A 27882-nucleotide genomic window follows, 5' to 3' on the forward strand; every position below is an offset into this window, starting at 1 on the left:
CAAAGTTGGAAGAAGAGAACAAACATGGCCTGAATTTTAAAATGCAGTAACCTAGCACTATCTATAACATAAACTTCTTTTTATACACTTTGTTTTAATTTTAATAAATAATGTGTTGAACATTTTGTTGGAATCATTGGGGTTTGTGTGTGTGACTGTTTACAACTTTGAGTTAACAGCGTTCCTGATACATTGTTGGCTTTAAAAGATCAGAAAAAGAATACTGTGAAAATAATGACATACATAAAATATTACACTTCTGTTTTATTGAAACTAGAAAAAAATTAATATTACAGCAGAAAAAGATGACTAAAATATTGATGATGCTTTCGGAATAATGAGTCTGAAAAGGCAGTTCTGACCTGTTGTACAGGAGGATGTCGGGCGTCCAAACTTGGTCTGATGGGAAACGTAGGTTCTGAACACCTGGGTAGTTTTCTGGATTCCAGGTCAGGTAGATATCGGTCCAGTGCTGAAACACAGAGAAGAAACTGGATGATGGCCTCTTAGATCATTCATCTTATTAAATGAATACAGAACATCTACTTCTCTGCAAAATAACTTTCTGTTTTATGCAGAGCTATGCCATTTCTTTTGTCTGTTTTGTTCTTAGGCAAATAGCTTTAGTATGATGCATGATTTTGATTAAAATGACAAGTAAATTAGCATTGAAAAAAGCCAAAAACATGTTACTGATGATATTTTACCTTTTTTTTAAGCTCTTTTGCCTAAATCCACTGTCCTTTAAAGCTTTAATTAAATAAAAATGACAATCTCTAGAGCATTCCACAGATGCTGCTACTCTCTGATTTATTAAAAGCTTTTCGTGATCAAGCTCTTAAAAGCACTAGCTGAGTTCCTGTCGGACATTGCTGAGTTAAAATCAAATTTGGTGCGAAGCGTTAAATCTGTGTGTTCACTTAAAATTTTCATTTGGTTTTATGAAGTTTCTCTGTAAATGTGATGTTGGTTATGGTGACGAAATAAGCCTACCGGTAAGTCCCAATTGCAAATGAGATTTTTTTTTAAATTGACATTAAATTGTTGCTACAATTAATCTGATTGTCAAGTTTATAGATTTTTTTAATGCACAACTCATACAGCCAGCATACTCTCACATTTATGCTATGTAATCATTGACATTGGCTTTAAGCCAAAGCTCAGTTACTACAAAATGCTTTAGCAATTATTTTAAAAAAAATATTGTTTTATACTGAGGGTTTACGTTTCTCAGACTTGCTACCCTCCTTCAGGTTGAATGTATAAAACCTAAAAAAAAAGATTTGTCAATCATTGCTATCTTTGACCAGAAGAAGTGTATTTTTTAAAAGCATTTTTCAAAGAATGTCCTGTTTTAGGATACATCTTTTGATTTTGATGAAAATGAAGTTTTTGAGGCATCAACTATCAAGCATATTGCTTCATCAAAATGCTCCCATCCCTCTTCCATCTCTGCAGCTGTTTGGCCTCTGCTGATGATTTCAGATGAAAAATGTGGAAAAGCACAGGCAATTCCTTTGGTGGGAACATTAAATACGTACTGCAATCAACTAAAGTCTGTAATTTACATTAAAATAATATAAATGTATTGCTTGTCCCTCGTTGTTTGGGAAGTGCAGTCACAACCCTTACAAATAATCATGTCAAAAAATGAGTATAAATACGTATTGTTGGTATAATAGGTGTCCCCCTAAAAAAAACTCACCAGCTGCAGCCAGGCATTTGTTATCAACACTTGGTTCTTTTCATCCTGCAAAGACACACGTGACAAAAAAAGAGGAGAGGTTTTCTTAGAGATCAGAGAAGTCAACCAAACCAATTCATTTTTGATAAAGAGGAAACTGCCTTTGTCATCAGCAAGTCAGTGCAGCTGTTTGCATTTCTAAAGACCAACAAAGCAGATTTGGTGAAGCAGCTTTACCAAATCTGATCAAATTTATCAAATCAAATCTACCAAATTAGAGCTACTTCTGACTTTTGAGTGTAAATAAAGGCATTTGTGGGACCTCTATGTCAACGCAGCATCTATCACTGAGGTCATTTGTAAAAATTTTACAACACTTGTAAATGTGTACCGTTGGGTCATTGCTTCAATGTTTTCTCAGCAAAAAAAGTAAAACTACCACACTGTTTACTGTCATCTTTATTTCTTTCAATCTTCAGTTTTATTAAGTGTTTTTTTTCTCACTATCTAAACATTTCTAATAGGGAGACAGATGACCCAGAAAAAAATTCAAAGCTGAAAATATTGGCTGTGAATGCTGCCTAATCCCTCAGCAGAGTACATACCATTCTATGAAGGAATTTTCAAAACTCCTGAACAGTCCGTGTTTTTCAGAAGCTCTCAGATGCAACAAACTGATAATACAGAGTCTGACAAGAAATATTTCCTTTCTAAATTGAACTTAGAATAAATATTTTATGTTGCATTTATTCCCACAGTAAGTCATGTTAAGTTGAATACCCAGGGATGAAATGAGCATCACTTTTAAGTCGTTAAAAGCAAATTCCTGTTGCTGTGCCGCTTAAACTTTTAATAAAATGGAGCAAAGACTTGGCACATCCACCGAGGACCCGTTTCTGAAAGTTCGAATTGAATAAAATACATTTTGGAAGCTTTGGTGTGGCATTCATAAATGATGTGCATTGTGGTTTGTGCGACAAAAAGTATTTATTGACATTTTGTGAGTGTTAGTTATGAATAAAGAAATTCCACTGAAGATTTTGATGGAGCACATACACCCTAGTTTTATCCCTATGAGGGAAGGTTGAGTTTTAAAGTGAGATGGTAGGTTTAAACTATTAAAAAAAAATTGTCAAAACTGGTCATTTGATTTATGAACTTGATACTTAAACTTGTTTCTTTAGGTATTTTCATTAAAAAATTGAAATTACTGATTAGGTAAAGTTTGATTTTTTCATAGTAAAAGAAAAAACTTTATTTTATATTATTGCAATTTCTTAAACAATACACCAAATAATGAAAATCTTAATCATCTTAGTTACTCTCTTATTCTACATGTCTATTCATATATACCGTACTTTTTAGTATTTTTTTTTATCAACAACATTAAAATCTCCGAAAGCAACTTAAACAATTAGTAGATGTGTTAGGCTATTTTCATGTTTTGTTACCAAGTCAAAACTGTGATTGTAAAAAATCATTACTTGTTACATATGAATGAAAAAAGAGGGTCCATCTGAATTCCTGCACACATATTGAAAAGTATAAAACATAAAAGGCACTTTTCTGCCTTTTTATTGGACAGTTAAGCCAGACTGTTAGCCATTTGTGCTGAGGCATCAGGTTGTGGGCTCAATAATATGCCTCAGAACATCAATATGTTTTATGAAAATTTACTTTTATAACAGGGGAGCTCCTAACTCACATTTTTTGCTGTCTAATTTCAAAATATTTTCCTTGTGCTCATTTGTTCATCAAGTAGAGTCAACTTTGCGGAGATCCATGAAGGTCGTTCCAAAAAACCTTCAACTGCAGCATCAGGATGGACAGGACACCCAAATGAGGCTGAAATGAGTCGCAGTCAATCAGGCTGATGTAACTGGGAAAGTCTTTTTGTTTTTGGATGAGGGAGCACTTTGGTGCATTTCCAAAGTAAGACGCCAAAGCAATTTCTCTGTCAAAAAGGGGGACAGTAAATTTTCTTTTTGTCCCAAAATAATTTTCACCTTAAGGCTTAAGGTAAAAATATATACAGGCTTTTCTTGACAAAAAAAATAAAGCTTTTTTTCAAACCAAAACTTTTTTTGTAGTAAAATACTAACATTTAACAAATCTTAATCAGAAAAAGACTCATTTCTTCAAATAAAAGTATATGCAGGAAGTGCCAACCATTTGATAATCGATCACAGAGGATAAATTAATAATGGGGTTTGTGTCCGGGCGGAATTGTATGACAAAAAGTCTTTCATATCGGAATAGAGCTGTGAAAGAAAAGCCTAAAGCGCTGCTTAGACATTTCGTACCCAACCTCTTCCAACTGTGAAGACATGGGTTAGTATCGGGTAGCGACAAACCTGTGTGAACACTACATGCTAACAGCCTGTTCAACACCCGCATTCAGTCCGTTCTTGAACACTGCACACAACCCCAGTGTGTACGTAGCATTGGAAAAACAGATCAGGCAGCTGATTTTGCTGTTCGAGAACAGCTGGAGCCCCATCAACAGCTATAGCAGATTTCGACATGCGAAACGTTTGCTGGTTGCACCAACACGCACTCAGCGGGAAGTTGCAGGAGACCATCTTCTAAATGTGATTTTATTACTGACATGATTATTATTAAGGGGCCGCTGGCTCACAATTTCTTAAATCCATGCGGTCAGTGCTTTTTTTCATCGGTGCAAGGACCCGAAAGACGGCCAGCATGAGGCTAATATGTGCTAAAAACATTAGCCGTGGAGGTACCTAAAACTCTGAACGGGCAATGAGTATTTTGGATGTAAATATGTGGGAATTACATCATCCTTTATTTTGTTCTGGACACCACTGCAAACACAAATTCATATGATAGTTTAGTTTCTCAGATCTGCGTAGCAGGACTTCTGCCTTCGACGATCTGGAGCTTCGGATCGTGCTTGATTCGCGCTCCGCTATGCGAAGGCGGCTGTTGGTCCGAAGACGAAGCTAGTTCCTGGGAAAGTTTCGACGAACGCGGAAATGGTGCTACGTAGTCCTGAGAAGCTGTGTACAATCATCAGGATTGCACATCCATCACAAAGCCCTCTCATCTGCCGCTAACACAAGGCTACAAGCCTGTCCGCACTGCTCCTAGACATGTCTGTTTCTCTTAGCAGCCGGACACACGGAGATAGCACTGACGTCATCGCCCCGCCTCCCCTCACGAAATGCTAAGTCGAATTGAATTATGCGACACTATTCGCAGGGTGGATGTGAAAATGAAAATACCATCCCCTTTTTGCATTTTCATTTTAATTATGACAGAACAAGCGTTTTTTAAGTTGAAATGAAAAAGTATTTTTAAGTATTGATTTTTCATTTTAATTTTGATTCATTTGATGCAGTTACATTTTGAAAATGACAAAGCATTTCTGTTAATCCATTTTAATTGTCAAATTAGACATTTCTAAAGGAATTTTGCTACACATTTACCAGAGAACCTTTTGAAAATGAAATGTCAAATACCATTTTCTTTATCATTTAATTAAGTGACAGTATAAGCATTGTGGAGGAAGAGAAGGAAAAAGCCTTTTGGTGGATTGCTTTTTCATTTTAATTTTGAGTCAAAAACTGCAGCTTCATTTTGAAAATGAAAAAGCATTTTTGGTTTTGACTTTTATTTTTTATTATGCTACAGAAACGCTTCCATGCTATTGGTGCCTTCAGCTCTTTTACATAATGCTTACAAAATGCAAGCAAAAATGAAAAAAGTCTTTAAATCGGTCTTCTTTAAGGCAACATATTTTCCAAAATAATTCACCACAGTTATCATCAAGACCATTCATTGTGACAGTCTGCACAGAGTAAAGCCTGATGAGAAAGAAGTGTGTAGCAACTAAAAACAGGCCTGCCTGCCTGCAGGAATGGGCAACTATGTAATAATTTAAAGACAAAAACAAACAGAAAAACGGCGAAAAAGCACAACTAATTCATTGTTTTGGAACTTGTTACAGACCTGCAATGCGGTACTCAAAAACTGCTAAATTTAATGATTCCTCAAGTTTTGATGTAGTTTTGAATTAAACTTCTTTGTTTTTTTTCTATTTCTGTGCTGGACAATATCTGTCAAATTACAATTTGTGTATTTTTGTCTAACTCTGCCTTTACCAGCTGAAAAATGTCTCTTTTCAGACTTGCCACATAAACATGCTAGCTGTTAAGCAGACACACCGTAAAAAGCATCAGACCCATGTGAGACAAAGCCCTGACATGGATACAAGCTGTGTTCTGGGCCAACATCCTGTTCAAAAAAACTGCACTTAATTCTAGCCTGGAATGAGCTGAATGACAAAAAACAACATCAACAGTCTGTCAGTGAGTCCTGGGTTTGTATACAGACAATATAAATGTCTTTTTTAGCTCATTAAAGATGTATAATCCTAAAAGATAAATAGTGCAGCAGCTTTTGAAAAAGTCTTTGTATTTAAATAAATTGCATAAAGAGCACATTTTCATTGTAGGGGGAGGGGTTATTTAGTCTAAAGATTCTCCCAGTCTCAACCACCAATACAGACATTAAATTACCAGTAAGTATGGATTTATTTATTCATTTATTTTTAAAAATGTTTCTACTTTCACTGTAAGTGTTTTTTTCTGAAAACACATGCAGTGTTTCCGGTCAGTATTCCCATAGCCTGCCGTTACCTGGTAAACTGTGTAGATTTTCTTAATCTGCTTTTAATTACCAGTAATTTTGTATATTCCAGGACAAGAGAAAAATGTCCGTCCTAAGCTTTCATAAAAATTAAAAAATTAAAATTGTACTTTGATTCTTTAACAGGACAAAAGGTACATATCTATTTAAATGTTGAACATGTACAGAGTTTCCTCACCACATCTATAATCTGCAGTAAAGTGAAGCCCAGTTCCACCAGGATGGCAGCTGAATCATTAACAACAGGTCTCTCCAATCGATTGTAGTTTGCCAGCAGCTCCTTATACAGTTTCCTCTGATATTCTCCCTGCATAGATCCTGAAGAAAAGGAACAAGAAAGTTTTTTTTTTTGGATATCTCTTTTAATACAGTCCATCAACTATTGCATTTCATGCACAAAAAGATTATATAATGAATATATTTCACGCTCGCAGACAGCAGTCATATTTGTGCATGCTTTTATCCTTTCATTTGTCGACACACACCTGTAACCCGATTTTAAGTTATATGGCTGATTTTCAATCACGCTGTCACACAGACTGTTTAGAGCATGCCATTGAGCGCCAGAGGTGGACCACAAGTTTTGAACAATAATGAGTAGATGAACTCATGTTGACTTCTGCAGTAATATTTGCTGACTGTGTCAAACAAAAAAGCGGAGAGAGGCAAGACCATCACAGAGATTTTGTAGTCTTTAGAATAAGGTGGAGGAGGATGATTTGTTGGTTTGATTTCTTTCTCACCTCATTATCTCTCCTTTGACACTTCCTTTGAGTTTTGTGTTCGTTCCACATTAGGAGGCCAACTGTTCTCTGTGCCACTGTTAACCTCTTGACACCCATTAATGCAAACATGCATCAAACCACAAACTCTCACTAACTCCACTAACCCTAACTCTCTCCGGCGGCAAGCGAAGTTGCAAAGACAGAAGTGGCAGCTCAGAACCCCCATATTACAAGAAAATAGGTTCAATAGAATATCAGAGGGATTTTGTAGCCACATTTTTTCTGGTATCTCTAACAGAAATGTATTATTGTTAATACAAAAAAAGAAGAACAAAAAAACCTAGAAAACAGTGGGGAACGTTTTATTACGAGGCTAAAAGGGCAGGTGCTCAAGCACCCCTAGGGCTTATGAGTGCACGTGCCTGGCCAAAAGGATGACTAAGAAGGTACCCTGATAAGTGTTTAGGACATATATATTGGGGGGAAAACAGTGAGAACCAATGTGTGTCACGTTAAAAGTTGTTTTAATGAGCCTGTATTCATCCGACCACATTTCAATGAGTTGGTGTGTCTTCTCATTGTGCTATTATGGGATTATTTCTTAGAGAATTCTGTTAGGGAAACAACAAGGTAGCTTTTAGGATGACGTCATGTGTCCAGTCTGAATACACCCTATGAACCATTAATTATAAAATCCGATAATTATGTCAAGTTGGAAGTTTTATCTGTGCTCAAGGTCTTTCCAATGAAGTGTCTCTAGATACTGCTGGTTAAACGGCTTGTTTTTTAGATTCCACAAGTCTCATACAATTTTAACAGCCAGAGTCGGAGCAGTCTTAAAATAATCAGTGCGCCTGACAGGAAGTTTGTTTAAACACTGCATCATGTATGATTCTGTGGGAGCCAAAGGTTTTGCTCCTTCATACTGTATGTACAATGAAGTCACTACAAACCAGTCATAAGACAGCTTGGTGTTGTATAATAGCTTTAAACATTATTGCTAGCTCACACATTAAAGGTCATAGCTCAGGTCACCAAGAAGAAATGTTTGTATTTTTAATACAAATTCCCTGTATGCCCCACTCCAATCATCTTTTGATCTCTTGTAAAAGTGTTCCCAGTCGCCTTTTAATTACGATTTTGCCATTATAGCCAAACTTTAAGAAGCTGTGTGTTTTTCTAGGACATAGTTTCTGCAGAGCAGTAGTAGTCTCTAAATACTTGGCAATATTGCTGGCAAAGAGGAAGCCCGCCCCTACTTCCTATCATTCATCCGTTTAAGTGCTCTCCCACTATCTCACAACCCCAAGCTAACATTACCGGTGCAAAAGAAAGTGCCAGGATGGCAGCTCAGACGAGAAAAACAAAGACATACATGGATTTAGTCTTCTACAAGTGGATGCATACATTGTGGCTTGTTGTATGAGCTTACAAACTTTTTCCAACGGCCCTTTTTTGCCTGCTCCTGCTCACAACGACTTGAATAAAGAAATACTCCGAAATACAATTTTAAGATTAATTTTCTTTACAAATGTCCTCCATCATAAGAAAAAGGCCATAAGAACATTTAAAAAACATGATATTTACTGGAGTGGGTTTTTAACTTTGTGACTGCATAAACAAATTGAAGAATTCATTAATAAAGTTTAATTTACAATTCATTTAAATATTAATCTATTTTTTAACAATTACATCCAAAATCATTTACATTTTGGAATTCATGCACATAAAAAACATGTTGAAAACAGTTCTGCCCCCCTGAACCCCTGAACAAAAGAACAAAAAAACAAAAAAACAAAAAAACGTAAGAAAAATCTATTCACGGATTTGATTAAGCCTTCTGTAAGTTAAGACTATCCATCCATCCATCCATCCATCTTCCTCCGCTTATCCGGGACCGGGTCGCAGGGGCAGCAGTCTAAGCAGAGATGCCCAGACTTCCCTCGCCCCAGCCACTTTCTCCAGCTCCTCTGGGGGAACCCCGAGACGTTCCCACGCCAGCCGAGAGACGTAGTCTCTCCAGCGTGTCCTGGGTCTTCCCCGGGGCCTCCGCCCAGTGGGACATGCCCGGAACACCTCTCCAGGGAGGCGTCCAGGAGGCATCCGGACTAGATGCCCGAGCCTAGTTAGTAAGGACTAATTCAATTTCAATTATTCATTGTTAAAACTTAGACATGCTTTCCATCTTTTGCAAACAGAAACTGTAAATTAAAGGTATGACTTACTATTTGACTTACATAACTGCCTAACTAACCTTTTGCTAACAGATAATTACCAGTCCACTTAAAAGACTATAATTGTTTTTTATGATTTTTTTTTACTGTTTTTAAGTTCATTCATACAAAAAAATATAGACATTCAGAGAAGCAGGGCTCAGAAATCCCTGCACATGCTTTGGTCTTGCGTGGTGCTGAATGGCCCATTAACTCTGTAGTGAGCTGAGTTATGGCAAAACTGATCAGTTATAGAGGTGCTATGATGCTCAGCACTGCAAACTCATTTTAGGTGCCAAAGAAAACAGAAATCCCTTATGTAAGCTAAAAACTTGCTTTTGACACTCTCCACATACACAGTAATAATGGAAATAGCACCGTAAGTACTTGTTATTTAACTAGATTAAAGGGTTATTTGTTGTTCCAACGAAATGTTCTAAAATTTGTTTTTTCCTGCGGATTCTACAGATTATCAAAGTAATAGCTCTTGTCATGCATTCTTTATAAAAACTGAATAAGCATACAAACTCTCAGATATATTCTCATCTTACCACTATCCTGCTAACCCTCTTTGCTTTTGTTTTTCTCTTGCGTTTTATTACTGTCTAATATGAACTAACATCCAACAGATCATAAACCAATAAAAGAAGACGAATGAAAGCAGCCTCTGTTAGCGCTTATCTCATAAAACTGCATTCAGTGGGAATTATGCAATCAAAAGAAATCAACCAGAGTTCCAATTTCAATTTGGATGGTGTTAAATAAAGATTTTTTTAATCATCCCACTAATGAAACTGATACTGATCTTTAAAAAATACTTTGAAAGCCATAAACAATAGCTCCCAGTAGAAGGGATAAAAACAACTTGAAGATTTGTGAACATTCCAACAAATTTTTCTCTGCAGCTTGTGCAAAATCACACTACATTCATTACCTGTTGTCTGGTGTAACCGTGGAGATACAAAATGAAATGCTTTTTTAAGAAAAAAGAAAACAGACTGTATACATATATATATATATATATATATATATATATATATATATATATATATATATATATATATATATATATATATATATATATATATATACATATATATATATATCTATATATCTATATACATATAGATATATATACATATATATATATATATACATATATATATATATATATATATATATAGATATAGATATATATATATATATACACATATATATATACATACATATATATATATACATACATATATATATATATATATATATACATATATATATACATATACATATATATATACATATACATATATATACATATACACATATATACATATACATATACATATATATACATATATATACATATACATATACACATATATACATATACATATATATACATATATATACATATACATATATATACATATATATATATATATATATATATACATATATATATATATACATATACATATACATATATATATATATATATATATATATATATATATATATATATATATATATATATATATGTATATATACATATATATATATATATATATATATACATATATATACATATATACATATATATATATATACATACCAACATACCCCTACTCTGAGGGGAAAACTAGGAAAACCTAGCTTGTGCAGAACTTCATAATGGAATAACCAAACAACCACTAGACATGAGGTTTTACTCATCACAGGGGGTTCTCCACCTTAGAAAACAAGAAACTTATTTTACAGTTAGAATGGACACATTTCTGACAGAAATGACTCATTATTTTTAAGGGAGAGTGAAGGAAGCAATTTATGGTAACAATTTAAAAGGCCTCCTTGAGCAGAAATGGTGGACTCTGTCATAATCCTTTTCCCATTAACAATGCTGTCCCGACATTACAGCAAAGTCAGACCACTTCACGCAGCTGTTAGACAGGCTATGCATATGCAACACGGATTACAAGCCCTAAATGACTCACCAAAAATATCATTGTTACTATAATCCTCCTTAATTCCTCTTTACCAAATTTAATCCAGACTGAAAAAGTCTAGGATGAGAAACAAAACATTTTAACTCTACAAGAAAAAGTCCTTGTTTGCACCATTAAGTTCTCAGGTAACTCCAGGACAAAGACCTTCATCTAAAGAGAACAAATTTGTTACCCTTAGAAATCCAGACATTTTAAACATTTACGACACTGGAAATAAAAAATCTACATCTACAAACGTTTTTATTTGGAAATACCATTATGAATTATACAAACAAACTTCTCTTAGTATAATCCATGTCTTGCATAAAACACACAAATGATGCCCAATTGCTACAACTCTGTTTTTTATGTTTGGGAATGTTCTTAGTCATCCTGGTCATGTTGTCACCAAATTTTATTCTTCAGAATAACTAGACTTTATGTTGTTTTAAGTTTTCTTCTTTCTTTTATAACTAGTCCTGTCCAACAGCTGAGCAAACAGATGAGTGCTGAAGGCTTCTTGTGTTGGACATGTTTCACTTTTTAAATACTGGGTAATGAATCCTCTGACACACCAGATGTATATTTGGATAAACCCCTTTTGTAATTTAGGCTAAACTTTATTCATATTAACTATGTTTTTAACAGTTTTTTGTTGGCAGAAAAAAAAAGGGAAGAAGAGAGGGCTGTGGGGGGGTGGGGGGGGGGTAAAATCCTAACATTTACACAAGCTTACTTATGCATTCAGACAAACACATGTGAAAAACTTCATTCAGTCAAGCAAACTATTTGTGCAAAGGTGAGATGGCACCTGTGCTCAAGTAAGTGGGAAAAGCAATTTTGAAGACTCAAAGATTTTATGTGGATGTTTCTTATTTTATTTCATTTAAGTAAAAATGTACTCCAGTGGATTTCTAAAATTATTATTTTGATCCAAGAAGATCTAGTGTTGTATGGACAGAGAAAAAGAAAAATGTCTCAAAACAAACACTGACTAGTGTTGACAAAACCCCAGTGTGTGCTCTAAATCAGAATTTTACTAAAGGTCATGCTTGGAGGAGGAAAATGAAGTACAATAGCTACACCTGTCTCGGTGAGAAAGGTCACAAATGTATTTCATACTCACAGCTCCATAACCCACACACTTCTGCTGAGCCCACACTCAAAATGGAGATATATAGATATATAGATGATGACACCACTAAAAAGTTCTACCTGAGTAAAAGTCAGTTTTTTACAGTATGACACCAGTGGGCTAATTTTCCTAACATGATGGTATTTAAACAATAGATGATAACACAATATATATTTGAAGACGAAGAGTGAGTGATTAATCCAGGGGGTAAAACGATGGTGATAAACATGAGAGGAAAATCCAAAGGAGTGGTCCAAGTCCAACAGCTTTGGTCCAATACACAGGTCAGAAAATCACAGGTCTGGTGGGACAAAAATCCAAGTCCAGGCACAGATATGCTGGATTCCTCTTCTTCCAGGAACAGAAATGTAGTCGGAAACATACGGCTGAAACCTTGTAATGAAAAGGACCATAAAGGGGGACCAACAACAAACTGGCAGAGAAGCAGATTTGAGCGAAATAACACAATGGGCTCAAACCAGGTAATGAAGCTAATGAGGAATGGAGGAAGCATGGCAAATGTAGAGTGTTAAAAGCTGCTTTAAAATGAGGAATCAACATAATGTAACGCAAAGATGTAAAGGCATAACTGCATGGGGAAATCATGACGTTATGTCGACAGGACCCCTAACTATTGCTGACGGAATGATGGATAAATAGATCGATGGGAGCAAACTCTGGCCTTAATCAGCTTGCTGCATTAAGTAAAGTAAAAAACATTTTCAGATTCCCTGCCTCTTCTTAGCATTTTGTATACTTTCCAATCTTCCCATGTCTTCATGTCCCATTACATTTTTCCCGTAAAAACTGACTATATTTTCTTTGCAGAGCGGCAGTAGTCCATTAGAAATGCGATGCCGAGTTGTGGGCGATACTGTTGCCGCGAAAGTAACGGTCTTCTGATATCCCATCATCCCTTTGTCTACATGCTCTTCTGCTAGCATACAGCCCCTCACAACCCCAACCTATTACTGGTGCAACAAAAATGGCGAGCAATATTGGGGCTATCCAGCCATACAGTTTAGATCCAGATACCAGCTCAGACGTTGAAAACAAAGACATTATGGGTCTATTTGTCTGATGTAACAGAAGGAAATGTAGCAGGGAGCTTAAGGCTTGTTGATTGTAGGTTGTACATAATTGCAATCTTTTTCCAATATTAATTTTGTCTGCTCGTTATTTACCATCATTGGAATAAAGAAATACTCAGAAATTGAAATTTAATCTTAATTTTCTTTACATATGTGCTCCATTATGAGAAAAATGCAAAAAGAACATGTGAAAAACACCAAAAACATGCTTTTAATTGGACTGGGTCTTTCAGTTGTTGGTATTGTTTGTAGTGGAAGATCTTATCAAGCAAAGACATTGGAATTAACATTTCTACTGAATCTACTGGGTCAACATTTAATCTCCAAGAAAAGGCACCTAATAAAGAGTCTCATCAAAAAGGTCATATAAATATTGATAAAGTTTTGGAGTGGCACTTACAGAAATGAGAATTTCCTATGTCTGAGCAATTCCAGCATATTTAAATATTTTCATGGGTCAAAGACTTCAGATGAGACGTCCAAGGGATGCTCACCAGGCTGCACACAAACACCTTGGGGAGTCTTTGTCCCTCTCTCTTTCTCTAACACCACACAATTTAGACATAAACCCAAACAAAAAGACAGGAAGGCTATTTTAGGCAGAGGGCTAAATCACCACATTGTACCTCACAGTGTGTTTGTACCCCTGAAGCACTCAGCTCAACTCTGAGTTGCTCTAAATCAGACACGCACAGAATAAACATTACATGTTTTGAATCACTGTAAACAGAACACTAATCTCACTTTCATTGGAAATTCCTTTATAGATTAAATCCTAATCATAAAATCTTAATAACAAAGTTGAAATAAAATTCATTAAGTTCAAATTACCGGTATTGTGTTTCACTCAAATGAAAGGAGGCCCAGCATGACCTCAGGAAGATAATTTTTCAGTTATAATGTGTTCCTAAAATATTGCAGATAAGTGCAGATTGTGATTTCATTCACCATGCTTTGAAAATGTCAGAAATCAAAAACAAAAACAACAACAACAAAAATCTATGCTTTGTATAAGAAATGGAGAGGTCTCTGATCCCAGAAGGAGACAGAGGTATGTAAAGGGTTTGGTTTAGAGCGATACTGCTGCTGCAAAGACACCACTGACAGACACCACTCCCTGTAGACCTGCAGAGATGACAGCATGAAAAATGCTTCACATCTGAAGCCTTTTTAATGCAAATATGAAATAGGTGTGAAACGTAAATAGATAAATCAATAAAATGTAACACAAAATCAAATGTTGGCAACATGAGGGTGGATTGTACAGCAACAGCTTAATTGTTATGAGTGTCTATTTCTATGTCAGTGGGGCCAAGGTCTTAGATGTTAAAGGTGTAAATAAAGCAAAACTTCGAAGCTCTAAGTCAATTTTTTTGTTTTTTCCTTAACTGCAATGATATTTCATGCTTATTTGCTGTGAAGCTGATATGCACCAAGTGTGCAGAAGTGTTCTGTGTATGAGGACAAATGTCTTGCCGTTGCAAAACTGATGATGTGCATCTGATCAATGCTTTCAGAGTTAAAAAACAAACTTTTGGGTCTATAGTATTACATCGTACACATTATGCTGTATGTATTTTTCTATTCTTGTTAAATGCGTTGCGTAGTTGTGGAGCATTGAATTAAAAATATTATTTTCAATTCAATGTTTACTGATTTTTTGACACCATGTGTATTGTCTCCATCTGAAAATGTACAATAACTGTGAAATTTAGACTCATATGTAGAGAAAGTGCAGTATGACTTCTGAACACGTGAGAGATTCTGGACTTTATCATGATCATTTGTGAGCACCACAGATGTCAGTGCTGGTGTGGCTATCTTGCATTTTTACAGAACCCGAGGCAGACCGCATGAGATTCTATGATTAGGTTCATCTCTGTGCAGGTGAAAATTATTTGATCTATTCTCAAGCAGCTCCAGGGGACAGCAAAGGATTGTCATGGTGCAGTCAATCCAGACGGAGCTCTGGTCTTTCCCAGGAGAATATGTTTAAAATTTCTACAAATGTCCATATCTGTTCCAGCTCTGTGAGAAACAAGGTCAAGTATGATCAGATAGATTTATAATTTTACTCCATTGATCAGATAATACAGAGCGGTTTCTGTAAGTTTCTTCTTTACGGTTTACACTTTGATGCTGTTGCGATCAGTGCTGCCCTCTGATCAAGTACTTGATTACAGCTGGTGGCTGACAGAGATTGTTATCACAATATTCCATGCAACCCCTGCACACATGTCATACCAGGAACTGGGGGAATTTGGTCCATCAAATGATAACTGCTGGACAAACAATTGATTCTCATGTAAAAATACACACCTTCTAAATACTGCACATTTATTGATTTATTGATTTGTGGCCATCCATCCGTCATCTTCTGCTTGATTTAGGTTTGACCTTCTAAAGGTTTGTTGCTTCAAAATAGAAATCTACTTTTTTGACCAACTATGTTGTTGTGTTTATTTATCATCATTCTAAATTATATTTTCTCCATCTTAAAATTGTGGCAAATCACACAATTAAAGAAATAAAACACATCTCATCAATCTTGTTGGCAAGACCCTAAAGCTGTACTCTTAGATTTAGTTAAAGGGGGGTTTATTGGCTTACATTCTTCGGCAAAATCACTTCAGATTAACCGCCACAAAGTCCATTTACTTTTTGACTAGTAAAAGAACGACAGGGAACAATCCAATGTAACATTTTTTTTTCTTGATAAAACAGTAGTACACTTGCAGACAGTTTATTACATTTTTTTAGGTATTGGCAGGCTTCTTTACTCTCGTCAAACCAACATCTTCATTAAATAAGCTTAAAGCACACCTGCTTTTTAAATAAATAGTACAGAAAATTGATGCATCGATGATTACGGGGTACAATCAGAAGGGTGCACAAAACAAAGACAACTTTCTCTAGAAGTTAGTCACCTGGTTATTGGGGAAAGTATTCAGTGTGCAGCAGTCTAAATTGAGGTCACATCTACCGTGGCTTTTGACCCACATCTCATTATTTCACTATCAGCCACTTGGAAAGGGATTGAGCCAATTGAGGGAGGTCAGGAGTGAAAAACCCAGATGTTCTGGTGATGTAAGGAGCTGACTAAAATTCAGATGGAGACACTGAGAAGCGAGTCAGAGAAAGTAGCTGAGCTAATTAGGCTCAAAAACATGAACTGAACACTGAAGAAAGAGATGCATGAAAAGAGAACTAGACGAGGGAGAAAAGAAGACCATCAAAGCTCAAATTTCTTATACTGACTGCAAGTTAAACAAAGTACTGAAACTTAATTAACTTTTTATGCTTCAGTCTGTTGAGGTAACACTCACACATTGGGCTGTTCCAAACTGTAGAAGGACAGAATGCCTGTGATACAGGGTGACAAGAACATCTTTTTAAAAACTGGAGTAGAGAAATAATTGACAAATCTTGAACTAAAATTAAGAAAAATATTTGATCATGCGTGACTTAAAATGTCTTTTCGTGCAACTTTATAGAAAAAAAACTGATTCTAAAAATAAACGACAAGAAATATTTTTACCAATTAACACATTACCAGCCTTGTAAATGTGCTGGGATTACAGGAAAAGTGTTCATGTTTAATGGAGTTTTTAAAGGATTTACAATCTAAAGATTTATACCAATATGTCCTAAGGGAGCTTAATGTGTAATCCTAATCCAAACTGTAGGACCTGTGCTTGGGGGCAACACTGAGTGCACGGCTGCTGCATCTCACCCATTTTAACATGACATTCTAACACAGCTAAAAGGAAACCCTGGGGCTAATCAGGATATTAAAGTTTTATAACTATAATATATGTTGCTTTCAGGCATCCAAATATGACATTACACTTTTTAGATAAGTTAAAATGACGGCAGCGTACTTAACCCTTTTGCCTTTCACAGGCAAATGGAAATGTGGCTGAGAAAAACATACAACATGCATTTTACATGACGTTCACAATGTGAGTGTATGGGGACATGTGTATGAAAGCAAAGAAAACGATAGACGACTCAGCAGGAAACTAACAGGCTTACATAAACAAAAAAGAATTGAAATAAAATGGAGGGATGATATGTTGCTCTGAAAATTAGATGGGAATTGTTAGACTTTCAGTATTCTGGAATGTGTGTTGCAAAATTCAAAATTAATCTCTTACAGATTTTATGAAAAAACATGTATAGGACAAAAAGTTTGGACATTTTTTAAATATTTTATGCAAATTTAATTGTCTCACTGACATAAGCTAAGTATAAGGACTAAAATAAAAGGAAACTAACATTTAATTTTTCTTATGTTAATAATCTTTTACTGCTTCCTCGTATTAAGAAAGCTAAGTTGCAGCCACATGAATGCAACTAAAAAAACTAATAAGCCAGGCCACTAAAAATGCAACTACTGGTATTTTAGCCAGTTTACTCAACAGCTAATAGAGCATATTTACACTCAAGCATGGTAGTGGGAGGATTATGGTTTGGGGTTGCCCCCTACCACAGAAATTCACAATGAACTCCAATTAAAATCCAGAGATTATTAGATGCTGCTTAAGCCCACATGTGCCAACTGGTCCATGCTGAGTTATTAAACCACAATCCAAAAAACACCAGTAAATTTATCTCAGAATCTATAAAAAAAATGTTTTTATTGAATCCTAACTCAACCGGTACAACGCTGTGACAGAATCCTAAGAGGTACAACAACAAATAAATAAAAAAAGAAAACATTTCTGAATTTAGCAAATATTTAATTCCTCATTAAATGTTTATTCCTCATTCAAGAAAAGTGATTGCAGTGGTCTGGACTGCAATATGCATTGATTATGGTACTAGGTGTGTGTGTAACTCACTAGGATGAGCAATCATGCAACAATCAGCTGGTCAGGCGTTCAGATCCCAGGTTTGATAGCCCTTGTGTCCTTGTGGGAGATGCTTAACCCCACTTTTTTCAATTGGCTCAATCAAAGTGCTAAATAAATTGTTGGTCAATCCCAGATCACCTATCCATGAGCAGCTTCAGAGCTTCAGCTGAGACTAAAGCAGAACTGCAGGACCTAAACAAAACAGTTCATGTTAGCGCACTGCTTATATTTTGGATGTGTAAACTCCTTAAATTAATGTTTTCTGCATCCATTTAATGAGCAAAGTACAATACACACTATGAAAACATTAAATATTTCATTTCATGGTTTCAGTACTAACAATTCACAAAACATTAATCACCAAAAAAAGTAAACCGACAAGTTTCCGAAAATTATCGTTTTGCACTTTTAAGAATTTTTTGAGTATACTATATGTCATAGCAACTTAAGGAAGAGCACAACACACTTCATCACTGAAATATAATCCATTGGTTAAAAAAGTGAATCGCTCAGTCAAAACAGAACAGCAGTACGTGTTAGAGAGTTTAAAAATGAACATCCCTGTGGCATTTTAACACAATGTGTGTTGGAAAGTAAGGCAAAAACTAATAGCAAATGCTGGCAGATCCCTTATCTCCCTTTTTGCTTATTATTTTCTGTTTCCCTAGACAGACTAAAGCTGCTTATGTGTGCTACAGTGAATGTGAATTCTGCTTGTGTCGTAAGAGTTTATCAATAAAAAGCTGCTGAGCTCACCTAGTTAGTCTTTTTTTAAGATTTAAGAAAAAGCAAGGAGACAAAAAAGGCATTCTGTAGCTTTTTACGTCCATAACGGTGTTTCTGAACAAAGACTGGAAACAGATAGAGGAGATGATGTGAGAATAGCTAAAACCTTTGGTTTATCAATCAGTGTCCGTTAAATTTACGAGGCCCCCTTTTCTAGCCTGAGTTTTTTGACAAAGTGAGCTCAGGGAGAAGCAAGGTGACAGGTCTCAGTCCAGGAGGATGGAAAATACAGCTGCAGCTAAACCTCCAAAACCCAACAGGTGATGATGACACAGAATATAGGGACAAGTAAAATGTCACCCATGCAGATCTGATCTGTTAGGAGGTAATTAGACAATTGATGGCATACATGCTATAAGCATATCAGTCTGGATTTCGTTCTCCAATGCAAACAGGGGTGCAGAAAATCCTGTTTAACAAAACATGCACTAATCTTTATTTTTTTAAATGAAACATGTTATTATTTAATGATCCACTTGCAATTTATAAACATGTAGATAAAATACTGTTAAAAACTGGTTTGAACTTTTTTTGAACATGGAAAATTGTCTAAATCACTACAAGTTCAAGTCTCTTGGATTTGAAAATGAAATCATAATATTGATAAAATGTTAAATACGGAGACATGTTTTGGTATCAGCAAATCTTGATCAACCCTCTGGAACACATTCGGGTATCTCCTCTCACACCTACCTTTAAAAAGAAAAGCCGCCCAGATATAAAGTCCCACCGAACACGGAACCCAAAACTTGCGGCTCCGCATGTTGGCACTTCGCTCTGAACTCCAGCAGGGCTCGCGGGTGCGTGTGCTCTGCGCGTGGATTCCGCTGCAGCTCCGGGGTGGAATGAGCACGAGGACAGGGAGAAGGGGGCGGCGCGTGCGTCTGTGTCTGTGTATGAGAGAGAGAATGAGAGGATTGACAGCAGTGATTTCAGATTGGCGCGTTCTCGCCAGCGTCAGGTGTCCTTCAGGCGCGCCCCTACAGGTGCGCGTCCCCGACTCTCAACCTTTAACAGCTGTGGGTGCATTCAACTTGAGACAAACTAAACTACATTGAAATTAGTTTCTATGTCTTAACAGCGTTTTATGTCGAAATTGCGTCCAAGAAACCTAAAAACTATTTACAATCAAAAGGTGCAATGAGTGGTTGATTGATTTCTTATGCAAACAAATTTGAAATCATCCTCTTCAAAATGTTTTTAAAGTGTTTATCATTGCAGGGGTGTCCAATCGTTTTTCAAAAAGGGCCAGTTTTGGTGAGGTGAAAAGTTTGATTCTGCCTGACATTCTTTGAACTATTTAAATAACAAATGCAAATGAACAATTTAATGAACCTTTTTTTGTGTTTATTCACATAAAGAGCAAATAATTTTAAAATGTTTGACCAAAATTGTGCTCAGTGTTTTGCACCATTCATGCAGTGGGCTTGTTGCAGTTTGCATGTCTTGTCTGGTAGTTCCTCTTGATATTGACCTCTTCAAAAACAGCCAGTCTCTTGGTATCAGGCACAAACATTTGTTCCATATTTCACTGAAAACGTATGGCAATTTCCACTTGTGCTGGAAGCGGTGGCCCTCACTGTTAACTTTTCTTTTTTAATTTACAGTTGTTACATGCAGAGATGTTTCACTGGGGGGGTCTAAGGGCAGGGATGTCCAGTTTAGTTTAGTCAGTTTGTTAGTTCAATTTTGTATTTTCCTATTGAATTCTATTCATTCATGATCCTTTTGATTTTACGTTTAACTTTTTCAATTACCGAAACAAAGCCCATCGAGAGGACTGTTGTTGTGGACTTGGGCCATACAAATAAAATTGAATTGAATTGAATTTCCTTTTGTCCTTGAGCTAAGTGAAGACACCTGGTGGAGGCCTAGCGAGCTGTCCAACCAGGTGGTGGAGGCCTAGCGAGCTGTCCAACCAGGTGGTGGAGGCCTAGCGAGCTGTCCAACCAGGCCCCAGTGCCTGCCATCTAGAAGCTCACAAGGATCTCTGAGAAAGAGGCTACCTCTTGCTGCCCAATGCTTCTTGTCTATTCTTATGTGCAGCTCGGTCCTGTGTGTGGGAAGTCTGTGGACAGGTACGATGGGGTATCCTGTGCACCTCATGTAGTTTATCTTAGGTATGCATACTTTTTTGGTGCCGCTGATTGTATGTTTTGGACCCCATTTTGTAAAGAAGGCCAGTGAGTCTTTTATCTTACTGTCTTTTTTTTTGTTTTGTTTTGTTTTAGTAGGCTGTGTTTTGTTCTATTGATTTCATTCCTTTGGCCCAACCTTGGACCCCATACCCCCTCTCCTCACTTTTTGTCAAATAAAAGTAATGAAAATCATAACAAATGTCACAGAAAGGTAAGGCTCCCACAACAGGGTAGATACAGATTTACAAAGGTTTATAAAAGAATTTAGCAATTACAATCAAGAACTTGTACACAGTTTTGAGAAAATGCCTGGGGGTCTGCAGATTATTGATTTTACGACAGAAACCTGTGGGCGACATTTGGCCCACGGGTCGGGCTTTGGACATGTATACATTAGCATTAAAGGGGTTTCTACCAAATTCAGGCAGGAAAATCTTTTTATTAGTGGTCGTGCCTGGAAAATAATTTGACTCCAAATTGCAAACCAAAAAAAAAAGGCTTTAAAAAGGTTCCCATGGACTTTTCAGTTGAAGATGTTTTGCCTCCATCTTTTGCTAATAGGTTTTGCTAAGCCCAGATGACCCTTTATAAAACCTTTTCTGCTGAACCATCTTTAATAAATGAGCGCTTTTGCAGAGATTTAACTGGAACTGCAGTGTAACCTTCTCTTTAAAATATCTTAAATATTTATGTCACACGTCACAGTTTCTGTTTATCTGCAGTGTCACCCTGAAGTGTAATAACAAGAAAAAGAAAAAAGTAATTTTAATGTTTCCCAAAGTTTTCACACAGTTTTGTGAAATGGTTGGGAGGTTTATTAGATGATTATGAGTCTAGAAGCAGAGAGGAACAGCTTGTGGCTCTGTTTCCTTTTTTTGTGTTTTTTTTGTAATTTCTCATAAAAAATATTTTACATAATCAAAAAACTATTGAGACGTGGAAAAAGAAGGAGTCAGATATTCCAGAGGCAGAAGGGTAACTTTTTTCTTCTTTATTGTCTTTTTTGTTTGATTGGAAAAGATAAAAAAAATGTTTGAGGTACCTGTGTGTGTACTCATACAGATTCTAGTATATACTTTGTAACCTCTAGAAATGTCATCAATATTTGTCATTTTAAAAAGTAAAAGGGATTTTTTACAACTTCAATTTAAACTTTTTTTTCACTATAAAAGAATTTCCAACAGAAATAAATGCCACACAATTAATTTCCTGTGTTTCAGGGAACATTATTTCTAGAATAATAATTTTTAAAATGACTATTGGTAATAACAAAAGCTGTTGCAGAAAGATGTTCTGCACACATCCCACAGTTATCCGCTGTGCTCATTTTTTCCTGGCCTCTGAAATAAGCACAGATAACCAGTCAACCCTCCGCCTCTTGCAGCTGCTGGATATATTCTATCAGTGAGCCATGTGCTACATTCTGATTTCTTGCTTCCTCATAAACAAAAAGGCTCATCAAGTACGTTTACATCATATTTGTATCCTTTTTGTGCCAAGCTGGCTCATAATCAAGTGACCCATTTTTTCCAGTCCATAAATAATTGTAGTCACAAACAGGCAAAGGAGAAGGGGGGGGGGGGGGGGGGGCGCATGGGTATCCAAATGTTCATTCCGCCTGGCTTCAGTTTTCTAAATGGATAAATAGTAATCAGCTGTTTCTAATTTGCCCCAGAGAAATACATCTTTGAGATGTACACATGTAAGATTAGATAAGAGTTTAAAGGCTGCAGATTTTCATATCTTGTTTTTCTGTAGATTGACTTGAAGTCGTATCTGATTCCTTCCAATTTAGCTTATATTGGACAAACGTCAAATACAAGAACTGTACTTCCTCTTTGCACAACACATTGCTGCGTGAATATGAAGATGCAGGCATGGCACAGATGTAGAGGGGTGTACTTCTCATCACAGTTCCCACAAAGCCTCCGATTGTGTCGAGGTGTCCATGGGTAAGACACTGAACCCACCACTGCCTCTATCAGTACATGAACATGTGTGTGAATGGATAAATGTGGTCGTGAGTTGGAAAGAGTTTCAGTCCTTAAAGAAGATATTGAAGAACAATGCCATTAAGTAAGTACAGCTGGTTAAAAAACAAATGTGAGGTGAACTGCTCTGCTCACAATAGGCAGGACATTTACAGGAGGATGAAGGTGGGGGGGTTGTGCGTCCTTGTCAATAACAGCTGGTTCACTACCATAATCACCATGTTCAGCTGGGATCTTAATTCTTCTACAATAAAAGTCTAAGATAAAACGTCCCACCGGGATTCTGCTCGATCCAGTCAGAGAGAATTGATTCGTGACTGCTAAAGCTTCCACTTGTCCACCTTAAAGGCAGAAAGGGAAAAAAAAATCACTGAAAAAAAATTCCTTAGAGTTGAGGGAATCTAAGGGACTCGATTTGGTTTTCCCCAGAAGGATGAACTGATTCTTCAGTTTGCTATCAATGTGTGGCCTTGAAAACCTGAGCTGATTTTAGCAGGCGTTTCAGTGGATATGATGCTTTCCTATCTATATAAGCTGGTCTGTTGCAAAAGCAGAATATAACTCTCTTTAAAAGTAAAAAAAAGAAAAATTTCAAGTGCTTCTTTGATTCCGTATAGTGCAGATTGCCCTTCCTAACTTCCACTAAAACTCTTGTTTTATTTTGTCTCTGTCTACTGCATCCTTATGTTCTTAGCATAGACACATTGGACCACCAATCTTCAATGTCCCCATAAGATTCTAAAAAAGTCAAAATGAAGCCTGGGGGAAAGGGGGGTGACCACTTTATTTGCTCTCAGCCTGCAGGGGTTATTTAGGAAACTAATGCAACATTTAAAACTTTCAGTTTGATAACCAATTAGGGAAAAAAATGCTTGCTGCTTATTAGTGAAGGAAATCAAAAGACAGATGACAACTTTACAATTTTTTCATACCAATGCGAACCTTAAGGGAGGAGCAAGAGAAAGATGAACATCCATCAATTTTCAATTTTTCCCATTATTCCTATTATTTGTTCAAATCCCAGCAACTGGATGGCTCAGTTGGGATATCAGGGTTCGATAACCAGGATACGCAATGAGCTTCATCCAGTGTGGGTCCTTGGTCAAGGTCCTTTGTGGTACTGCCTGACCAGCCACAAGGGGGCCCAAGTCTGGATCCTCCAGCTGATAAAATACAATGTTGTGTCAGGATGGGCATCCGGCAAAAAAAATCTCTGTCAAATCAGTGAAAGCTGATTTGCTGTGACAACCCTAGAAAGAATATGCCAAAAGATGAACAAAGCCCAGCCAGGTTTTGAACAACGGTCCCCTTTTTCTTAGAGGCAAGGGTGCTAACCACTACACCACACTCACTCACCCTCAAGGGGCAGTTTGGTAACACTTCATAATAAGAGTCCTTTTATTAACGTTAGCCAATGCAAAATGAAGCATTAGTTAATTATTGAATATGGTGTTAACAACTCCTTTTATGCACTAAGTGTATTATGTGTTAGTTAGCAGTTAACTAATGTTTTTTAGGTAAATGAACTGAACATTCCATGAAACACATTTTTGGACTGTAGGAGAAAGCTGCAGCACCTGAAAAAACTCATCCATGCAAAGGGACAACATGCAAACTCCACATAGAAAGAACCCAGCAGACATTCAGACATGAGGGGACAGTGCTAACCCTTAAGCCACCATGCAGCCCAGAAAGATGAACATATTAAATCTCGACCTCTTGAACCACATCAAATATAATTTTGGGGTGGAAAGGTGTAATAAAATAAAGAAGACATGTAAAATATGCTAGAGCACTCTTAATAAGTGTTTGAATTAACCTTTAATAAATGAGTTATCTTATTATTAATATTTATTAGCCAAAGTTGGAGTTTTCACTCACAGCAACTGTTTTTGTTTTGTTGATTTGCCTCAATATTTTTCTAAGCTCCTGTTTTATGTGCTTCTTTTCAGATTTTCCATTGCAGTTTTTAATCTTGGCATATTCATGGTTTTGTACATTCGTTTTTCATTTTTCCTAGAAGAATTATCAAAGTAGTCTGCTTCCCTGAAGCCATTTTCACATGATTACAGCCCGCTTCTCATGTTTATTAAAGTAGGCTAATAATGTATTCAAATGTTTAACAAATAGAAAGCACAGTGTGGATTTTGAGTTCATCATGACCTCACTGTAGTTGAGAATCTTCCCTCACTTTCTGAATTAGGGCAGAAAGGATGCGGTTTATGCAACTAAAGGAGAAGCACAGGAATAAGTGTGAATACCGAGGCCAGCTGTTGATTCTCTATATTTTATAAATGAGTGTTCTGTTAATGCATTTAATGTTGCAGATTTAGCATCGCTCCATTGCCTTATATCTATTTTTAGTTTGTTTTTTATTCCCCTCCAAACCCTTGTGGCATTTTTCCACAGTGTAAAAGCAAATATAGCATACATAGCAACACAGAGCTGGAGCATGTGAGCGTCTGAGAGTGTACACAAGCCACTCAGACTCATGTTAGTAGTACAAAAAGAAACAATAAATTGTTATCTTTGTATCATCCATTATTAAAAGTCTAATCTGCATAATCCTGCTTTTTAATACAAAATATTTGCCTGCAGGGTAACCATATGTTCAAGTGTTTGATAGAATGGGGTCACATCAGTTTTAGTTTGATTCAAACCTCCACCTTTGATGTCTACATGCCAAGGTGTGCATGTGTGTGTGTGTATTTTTCTGTGTTTACGTATCAAACCTTTTGTAAATTCACATTTATTTAGATAAACAGTGTAGTTCATGACACATTGCACAAGTTGCAAAAAATAATTATTAAATTTTTAAAAAATAAAGACCCTGCATTTTGATTGGATGCAGGCCGTCCAAATGATGAGCTGCACTGTGGGCTTTAAAATAAGGCTCCAGCCCTGTCTTGACTGTACAAGTGGTGACTCGGTTAGTTATGGAGAGTCAGTGGAAGGTCAAACCCGTCACACGCTTGTCTGTTTACAGTGAAAAGGGTCATGAGTGCAGTTATTGCTGAAGGAGTCACAAAGTCAAACGGTCTTAAATACAGAAAATATAAAGACCTAAGAGAGGGGAAAGTTAGGGGAAAGATAGTAATTTTAATAAGTTAAACGAGCTTATATTGATTTCTGCACAAACATGTACTAAAAATGCTTGCAGTCATAGATGATCTTAAATATTGATGTATTTTTCCCCTTTGTTTTGGTTGTTGTCTGTGAATTTCCATTTACCCTAAGGTTAACTTACGCAGGTTCACTTTCATTACATTATAGAGATAATATCATAAAGGGAGTACTACTTGTTTAAAAGACTTAATAATAACTAAAAAATACACATTCTTGGGATTTATACTCAAATTTTTGATTAAAATACTAAAAGAACATTGCTCTGATTTTCAGATTAAAGTATTTCTGTGATGTACTCGGAAAAAGACACACCTCAGGTTTGTGAAAATGTTTTCAGACTTATGTGGCCCAATGAGCCTTTCAGCTGAAAATCACCTAAAAAAAAGCTTCCAATGCAAACACAGTTGACTTTTAAAAATTATATTTTTCAGGTCAGTTGGGGCAAGGCAAGGGCTGTTTAATGTTACGCAAGATCATTTGACAGTAAGAGTAAAATTTTGATTTTGGGTTTGACTCAAAGTGTCAAGAGTCAATATGGGTTTGACTCTTTGGACCCAACCATAGATTTGAAATGACAAACTCCCAGTTTCGGGGGGGTTACTGCCATTTTTTTGTGGGTGTGGCAAGGCATGCTGCCAGACAGATGTTTTTTAAATTAAATGTGTAATAACGGATCTCTGAAAGCAAAACTGATACTTCAAATCAAGAATAACTTGTTACCAAAAAAATCTGAAAATTACCCTAGAACAATTTTTAAGGCATTACAACTTCAAAAGAGCCCTGGTGACAGCCATTGTTTGCAAATGGAGAATATGTTATACCTGTGACTAAACCTTCCTGGAAGTAAAGGTAAAATTAAAAAAAGAGAGCAAACTAGCATTGCATGTGAAGAACTGAAACCCTTTACAAAAGCCAGAGGCCACAATTCTTTTGTGAAAAAGAGACTGTACAAAAATCCATTATGAAAGAGTTCCACTGACAAACACACTGTTGACCAAGAAGAACACAAAGGCTCAGCTGACGTTTGATTTAAAAAAAAACCTCTAGGTTGTTGTCTATAAGTTGGACTGACCAAATATTACATTGTCTGAAAGTGTGCATCCTGTTACATAACTTTTCGTTAACAAATAATTGCAATGAATAACAAAGTATGTGGTGAATGAATATGTGTGGTCAGTGATGGTATTATCTGTCTATCAATCAATCCATTCATCGTATGACCTTGATGAACTGCACTGTCAACGGTCAGTCCATCCTTCTGCTTTGTCTAGGACTCCACCTGGTGGAAATAATGTTAATATACACTGACCAGTTTGCATCTGTGGTAAGAGTTTACAATTTCCAAGTCTTCTATGTTTTAAAAGACAGACTGGAGAAGGAGGGTTAAATGTTTTAAGTGGGTTTGAGCAAATTGAAGGATAAGAACAGATAGTAAAGCAATACATGAAAAACTTTATGTTTTTAAATGAACATTCATTTAGTTT

The 27882-nt window shown here is 36.3% G+C and overlaps 1 protein-coding gene across 2 annotated transcripts in view; it reads right to left on the reverse strand.

Moving 5' to 3' along the window:
- Positions 1–20122, reverse strand: part of LOC101162456 (neuronal acetylcholine receptor subunit alpha-7) — a 32983-nt gene extending 12861 nt beyond the window's left edge. The window contains exons 1-4 of one of the 2 annotated variants that reach the window (XM_011480074.4): positions 19837–20122; positions 6534–6673; positions 1706–1750; positions 363–472 (exon numbers count right to left, since the gene is read on the reverse strand). In XM_011480074.4, coding sequence (XP_011478376.1) covers positions 363–472; positions 1706–1750; positions 6534–6673; positions 19837–19906 — 365 coding nt within the window. In that variant the 5' untranslated portion in view covers positions 19907–20122. The remainder of the gene's footprint in view (positions 1–362; positions 473–1705; positions 1751–6533; positions 6674–19836) is intronic. The other variant, XM_078954101.1, reaches the window with a different exon arrangement.
- Between the last annotated feature and the right edge of the window lie 7760 nt (positions 20123–27882).

Source organism: Oryzias latipes, chromosome 10 (assembly GCF_053564925.1).
Source record: "Oryzias latipes strain Hd-rR chromosome 10, Olatipes_Hd-rR_3.1".
Classification (NCBI taxonomy): domain Eukaryota; kingdom Metazoa; phylum Chordata; class Actinopteri; order Beloniformes; family Adrianichthyidae; genus Oryzias; species Oryzias latipes.